The sequence below is a fragment of the Mus musculus genome, chromosome 1 (genome assembly GCF_000001635.26).
Source record: "Mus musculus strain C57BL/6J chromosome 1, GRCm38.p6 C57BL/6J".
NCBI lineage: Eukaryota > Metazoa > Chordata > Mammalia > Rodentia > Muridae > Mus > Mus musculus.
The window spans coordinates 183,399,077-183,406,638 of NC_000067.6; the positions used below are offsets into that span (position 1 = coordinate 183,399,077).

Sequence of the window (7,562 nt, forward strand, 5' to 3'; positions counted from 1 at the left end):
CACTCCCCTTTTTGGCCCTGGCGTTCCCCTGTACTGGGGCATACAAAGTTTGCGTGTCCAATGGGCCTCTCTTTCCAGTGATGGCCGACTAGGCCATCTTTTGATACATATGCAGCTAGAGTCAAGAGCTCCGGGGTACTGGTTAGTTCATAATATTGTTCCACCTATAGGGTTGCAGATCCCTTTAGCTCCTTGGGTTCTTTATCTAGCTCCTCCATTGGGAGCCCTGTGATCCATCCAATAGCTGACTGTGAGCATCCACTTCTGTGTTTGCTAGGCCCCGGCATAGTCTCACAAGAGATAGCTACATCTGGGTCCTTTCGATAAAATCTTGCTAGGGTGTGCAATGGTGTCAGCGTTTGGATGCTGATTATGGGGTGGATCCCTGGATATGGCAGTCTCTACATGGTCCATCCTTTCATCTCAGCTCCAAACTTTGTCTCTGTAACTCCTTCCATGGGTGTTTTGTTCCCAATTCTAAAGAGGGGCATAGTGTCCACACTTCAGTCTTCATTCTTCTTGAGTTTCATGTGTTTAGCAAATTGTACCTTATATCTTGGGAATCCTAGGTTTGGGGCTAATATCCACTTATCAGTGAGTACATATTGTGTGAGTTCCTTTGTGAATGGTGCACCTGGTTCTGTGGGTGCTGGGGAGCTAGACTCTGGCCCTCATGCTTTAGTGTTCTCAGCATAGTTTACCCACTGAATCATTCCCCTAGCCCATCCCCAACCCCCACTACCACCACTTTTTTTTTTTTTTTTTTTTTTTTTTTAAGCCAGGGCCTTGCTATGTGGCCCTGGTCAGTTTCAAACCCACAGTCCTACCTCAGCCTTCCTGCTGCTGGGGTTACAGGTGAGTTCATTAGGCCCAGCTCTGTGGTTATTTTTGCTTTTGTTTCAGTCACTCTTTCCCACCTGAACTAAATCCATTCTTCACCACACCTTGGCAGGATGTGTTTTGAGTGTATTCAATGTGTATAAAGTTGTTAGACTGTTGTCTACTGTGGACCAAGCTGGCAGTAGGTGTATAAACAGCTTGTTATTTACTCTTGACCTGTCTCCTGTGAAGCGTGAAGGGGAAGCATTGAGTGATTGACTAGTTCAGGCTTGTAATGTGGCCTTATGCCTAGTTTTCTCACTATGTTGCACTGTATTCTATATTATAAAATTTTACATCAATTGCATAGTATTGGTTGTTTCACATGCCTTTCCTTGCTTAACTGAAAAATGTACATGACAGAGGGTTTTTTTGTTTGTTTGTTTGTTTTTTTATTTTACTGTGCTGCCAAGCCTGTCCTGGAACTTGCTTTGTAGACCAGGCTGGCTTCGATCCACCTGCCTCTGCCTTTCTTGAGTGTTGGAATTAAAGGTGTGCACCACCGCCCAGCTGAGCCTTCAGTTTTACCTGAAGGTTCTAACTCACAATTTTCAGGGTTAGGCCAGCATGTGTTACCTCTTTCCTGAGTTTTCTGACTGGTAGTTCTGTAATGATTTCAGTGACAGTGGGTTTTCTTATTGGTGCAGATCTCCTTACAACACGCCTTGTATCTTTTACATCATGGAATGCTTGATGATGCGAACAGGAACCTGAGTAAGGCAGAGACGTGGAGGTATGGAGAAAAGTCGTCTTCTCAGGAAGTGTTGATCAACCTTGTTCAGGCTTACAAAGGGCTTCTGCAGTACTACACTTGGACCAGAAAGAAGATGGAGTTGTCAAAGCTTGGTGAGTCAGAAGCCCAGCTTTCTGAGGATGAGGGGACAGCCGGGCAGTGTGGACCACAGACCACTGAGCTCATCCATGCTCTGGGGAGGCTGAGCCTACCTTAAGTTTCAGGTTAGGTGGTTTGTATTACAAGATCCTGTCTCAAAAAAGCAAGCAAGCAAACAAAAACACTGGAGTGAATTGATTGAGTTAAAGTTGTTATTTACCTTTTCTTACAGGTGGTACTAGCAGGTTATGTGGTGGCTGGGCTGTGGTGTGCACCACTCTCTTGGTAGATGATGTCCCGCAGTTCATACTTTGTTCTGTAGTAAGATTGTGGGTGTGGTAATGGGGGGAACTTTCAATCACCTAATCTCAGGTGTCTTTAATGAAGAAAACAAAACCCCACAACCACTTCTGCGCACAGGGTAGGTAGTTTCAGTGGTGACTACTTTAGAGTCATTGCTGTTTGCTGTAATTCTGTCACAGGTAACCACAGGTAAGATGGTGGTGGTAGCTCATGCCTTTAATTCCAGCACTCTGGAGACAGAGGTAGGTGGATCCCTGAGTCTCAGGCACCCTGGTCTCCAGGACAGCCAGTGAGACCCTACCCCCCAACCTCCACCCCCCAAAAAACCAAAACAAAACAAAAAACCCAAAACCCCAACAGTCATAGAGGTGAAAACCCCAGCTTCTGGAGCAGCCTCCGGAGGGAGCAGCCCGAGGACCTGTACCCGGCCCAGCTGCCGCTGGCTCTGCTCTGCCTGTCTGTCTGACGAGCTTGGTGATGGTGGCCTCCTCTAAACCTCAGTGCTGCTACGGATCTGCTCTCTGTTTTTCTTACAGTGTGTTTCCCACATCACGAATCTGCTGCTCTGCTCTTATTTCTAAGCTTATAAAGTTTTTACAAATTAATTTTATGTGTAGTGTCTGCATATGTCTGTGCACCACATGCATGACTGGTGCTTGCCCAGGCCAGAAGATGGCATCAGGTCCCCTGGGACTGGACATAGTCATGGTTGTGAGAAACAGGTGGTTGCTGGGAATCAAACCCTGGTCTGCTGGAAGAGCAGTCAGTGCTCTTAACTACTGAGCCATCTCCAGCCCCAGGCTCTTAGGAGTTTTTAATGGATTTGTGTGTGTGTGTGTGGGGGGGGTACGGTACCAGGATCATGCCATTTTCATAGAGATAATTTTACTTCCTTTTCAGTATAGGGGTCATTGTGTTTTCTTGCTTCCTTGCCCTGATGCAAACCTACTGTAGTGAAAAGAAGTCGTGAGAGAGGATGTCTTGCCATTTTTTTCAGATTTCGTCAAGCTTGTTAGACAGAGTTAACAGGACCCTGGAACTCACTCTGTAGACCCAGCTGGTCTCACAGAAATCCACCTGCCTCTGCCTCCTGACTGCTGGGATTAAAAGCGTGTGCCACCACACTCAACAGCTATTTTTTAAATTAAAATTTAAAAATTAAAATTAAAAATTTTAAATTAAATTAAAAATTCAGATGAGTAAGTCCTGTTTCTAGATTGACGGCTGTTTTTAGTTACATAAGAGTTATTGAACTTGGGCAGGTCTTTCTGCCTCTATTGGTGACTGCTCATTGATCTGGTTTTAGAGGGCGGATCTTCATCATTCACATTAATTGATCCTCAGCTGCTAAGCTAACCTTGGCTGATGTCTGTAGTTGGTTTTAGAGGGGCCAGTACCCTGTGGAGGAGGCATTCTGTGGGAGGCGCCAGTCCTCTTGGCACTTGTCAGAGCTTACCAGTGCCCCACCAGCCCTGAGCCCTGCTATGGCTTCCCTAAAATGAACGTCCGAATCTCTTCCTTTTGAGCAGATGAAGATGATTACGCTTACGCCGCCAAAACCCGAACCATGCTCAGCCAGAGCTGCAAGACGTCTACAAATATCTGTGCACTGGTCAAAACCCCCGGGGTCTGGGATCCTTTTGTGAAGAGTTATGTGGAGGTAAGTCACTTCCCACAGGCCAGGGTGGGGATGCACTTGTAGTGCTAGCACCGAGAAGCCCGGGGCAGGGTCGCTGCAGGTCTGAGGCCAGCTCGAGATGTATAGTGAACTCAAACTTAGCCTGGGCTACATGCACAGTATAACTAACTCTGTTTCAAACAAAATACAAGATCGTCTTAGTTTGATTTTTGTCATTTAAGCAGACTGAGGCTAGTAGAGAAAGTAGGTTTTTTCCTCTTTTTTAGTCTTAATAACTTTTGCTTATTTTATTAACATGCTATGTGAGTTAGTCTTGTTTACTTTTACCATGGATAACTTTTTATGGTTTGAATGTGAAATGTCCCACAAAGACTCACATGCTTGAATGAGCGATCACTAGTTTTGTGAGATTGTGAAACCTTTATGTACTAGGGCCTAACTGGAGGGGCACGTCACTAAGGAGGGTCCTGCTCCCAGCCTCTTCCTGGGTACTGTCATGTGATACAGGTGCTCCGTGCTTTCTCTCAAGCCCTGTCTTCTGTCTTGATGGATCTAACCCTCTGAACTCTCTGTCCAGATAAATAAATCTCTCCTCCTCCTCTTCTCCCCTCCTCTTCTCCTTCTCTTCTCTTCTCTTCTCTTCTCCTCCTCTCCCCTCCTCTTCCTCACCTCCCCTGTTCTTCCTCCTCCTCTTCTTCTTTTTTTTTCCCTGGCTGTCCTGGAACTTGCTCTGTAGACCAGGCTGTCCTCGATTCAGAGATCCACTCATCTGAGCCCTCTGGGTGGTGGATTAGAGGCATGTGCCACCCACTCATGGCTAAGTCCTTCTTTCTCTTAGTTGCCTTGGTTAAGGTTTTGTTGGCAGCGCTGAGAAGGGCAAGTACTGACCTGTCATGACCAGACACCTGTAAAGTGCACAGTGATGTAACTGAATGGCAGGTCTGAGTCTGTGTTGTTATTATTGAAGATAAAGAAAAGGCGGGATACTTGCTAAAGACATGGTGGCATGTAGGACAGAAGTGGGTAAAGACAGAACCTAAATCACAGCATACAGGGTGAGGAACTATGAAGCTGTCCCAGTATCTCAGTCACTGCAGAAGGACCTAGGGCTCAGGCGCTGCTCTGTGAAAGTGAGTGCAGAGCTGCCGGTTTGTTGTCAGGGGACGAGTAGTTCCTCTTGAGCCTCTCAAGACGGGTGTGTGTGTGTGTGTGTGTGTGTGTGTGTGTGTGTGTAATTCTCGTGCACTCCTTAGTGTGGAGCTCTGAGGGCGCTGACACAGCGGATCACACTCTTGGTTGTCACTGTGCTTTGGGTACGTGGGGGTCTTGTGGGAACAGTTCTTCCCTTGAGGTTCTACATTTTCCAGGAACAAGTACAAGGGAAGAAGGAAACGTCGTGTGGATCTTTGCCCTGCCGTGTAGGAGTTGCAGGGATGCTGGAGGACAGAGATGTTGTGGCTGCTGTCCATGTGTGCTGCTGCTCCTTCATGATTTTTATTACTTTTATTTATTTTTGTTGCTGTTCTCAGCAGTAAGCGTACATCTTCTTTTTGTGGAGTTACCTTCCAGAGTTACTCTGAGACATTATTTTACACAGATGCTGGAGTTCTATGGTGATCAAGATGGAGCCCGAGAGATGCTCACCAATTATGCATATGATGAGAAGTTCCCGTCGAACCCCAACGCCCACGTCTACTTATACGAGTTTCTCAAGAGAGAGAAGGCACCGAGGGCGAAGCTCATAAGTGTTCTTAAGGTAGAGGCATGTCCCCGTGTTTTCTTCTTGGTTTTGTTCTCTTGAGATAGACATCATGTGACAGAATGGCTGGCCCACACTCCATCTATGGCCTGGCCTGGGTTTGAACTCCTGATTCTCCAGTCTCTGCCTCCTGAGTGCTGGGACTACAGGCCTAGGCCACTATACCTGGCTTAGTAATTTCTTCCTTTTTTCTTTGTAAAAGCAGCAAAATGTTTAAAATGTTTAACTCTGCAGGCAAAATAGACACATGTAAGTAAGAGTCTGTTTACTCAGTCTCCCAGGAAATCTTGCTTTTTGTTAGCAGGAATTTTGAGAGGGTAGGGAGGGAGAATAGAAATGAATTTGAGAGGGGGGGGGGGAGGGAAAGGAGATGAGGGGCAGAGCTGCCTATCTTGTTCGTTTGTTTCTTTAAATTGTTTTTCTTAAGACAGAATCTTGTTGTTTAGCCCTGGTCAACTTAGAACTCTCCATGTAGACCAGGCTGGCCATAAACTAACCGATTCAGTGTCCTCTGACTCCTGCGTGCTGGGATGAAAGGTGTGCACGCCCACACCTCGACTGCCTTGTTTCCTGAGGCCTGTTCTGTCACTGGAGCTCAGCACGTGGTCTAGGCTGGCTGCCCCAAGGATCCATGCGGCTCTGCTTCTCTAGTGTGGAGACTCCAGGAGTGCCAGGATTTAGAGATTAGAGCGAGGTCCGTGCTTTAATAGACAAACAATCCGCTGACTGAGCAGTGTCCCTGCACCGTGTGGTCCTGTGTCACCCTCCCTGCACCTGTACCTGTGGAGGCCAGGAATCTGTTAGGTGTCTCTCTTGTTCTCCACCTTCATTTCCCTTTGTTTTTATTTATGTGTGTGGATGGTTTGCCTGCATGCATGTCTGTATCACATGCAGTGCCTGTGGAGGTCAGGAAAGAGCGGCAGATCCTCCCGGGGCTGGAGTTGCAGATGTCTGTGAGCTGCGTGTGCTCTTAGCCACTGCGACATCTCCAGCCCGCTACCTTGTTTGATGCAGGGTCTCTCTCTCTCACTGAACCTCAAGCTCGCCAACTGGCTAGGGTTAGGTTGCTGGGACAGTGAGCTCCCAGGACTCTCCTGTGTCTCCCCCGTGCTGGGATTACAGGTGCATGCTGCTCCCGCTGGCTTTTTCTGTGGTGCAGGGGATTTGAACTCAGGCCCCAGGCTTGCAGAGTGAACACTTTACCTGCGGAATCATCTGCTGGGATTTTGCTTTCTAAAATAACTTTTTGGAGAATACCTTGTTACTTACAGATAGAAACAGGATAAAATCAAAGTACTTTTTAAGTTTAGTTCATTTGTTGAGAGCATATTAGCCAGTAAGAATTTTATGTGGAAATAAGCTAGAATTTGTATAGTATGTAAATGACAAGACTGTTTTCTCTTTCAGATTTTACATGAGATTGTGCCATCCCATACACTAATGTTAGAATTCCATACATTGCTTAGAAAATCAGGTAAAACTGTGTTTATACTACTGTGCATAGAGTCTAGATGAAGGATCAGCCATCTATGGCCTAAGGACCACATTATTGGTTACCTGTTCTCAGAAGTTGAACTCACTTGCACTCTGCCTGCTCCTGTAGGGCCTGTGGTTGATTGTGAGCAGTGCCTGCAGGGCCTGTGGCACTGTTGGAGATTTGTATCTATAGCTTAGAGCTTAAAATACTTGCCGTCTAGTCCTAATAGAGAGCCTTAGGAAATAGGAATGCCCTTCGTTTGTATGATTTGCCTCTTGATGATCCCTTGAGGGTCTCAGGGCAGTGTAGTAAAGAGCACGTCTTGGAAGTCAGCTTGCTTAAGCCAGTGCTGCAGAGTCTGTAGGTCTCAGCCTGTATTTACCAGGGCAGCTGGTAGAACCTCCAGGAGAGGCTCACTGTCTCGACGTCATCACAGGACTGTGAGCATAGTGAGTTGTTTTAAACAGTTAGCCGACCAGCAGGCTTGCAGTTCGTGTTTCATTGACTTGATGTGACTTCTCAGCTCTGTGCCCTTCCCTAGTCCTGTCTGTAAGCTTGGACTGTTGTGGCCATTGCAGACACAGAAGAACACCAGAAACTGGGCTTGTCTGTGTTATTTGAAGTCCTGGACTTCGCTGGATGCAATAAGAACATAACGGCCTGGAAATACTTG

General features: G+C 46.7%; 1 protein-coding gene across 4 annotated transcripts in view; it reads left to right on the forward strand.

Moving 5' to 3' along the window:
- Positions 1 to 7,562, forward strand: part of Taf1a (TATA-box binding protein associated factor, RNA polymerase I, A) — a gene marked incomplete in the record, with an annotated part of 21,317 nt that overhangs the window by 10,192 nt on the left and 3,563 nt on the right. For 3 of the 4 annotated variants that reach the window (NM_021466.3, NM_001277957.1, NM_001277959.1), the window contains 5 exon segments: positions 1,527 to 1,725; positions 3,544 to 3,674; positions 5,251 to 5,409; positions 6,820 to 6,886; positions 7,468 to 7,562. In NM_021466.3, the coding sequence (NP_067441.1) occupies positions 1,527 to 1,725; positions 3,544 to 3,674; positions 5,251 to 5,409; positions 6,820 to 6,886; positions 7,468 to 7,562 (651 nt within the window). 4 annotated transcript variants of the gene reach the window in all.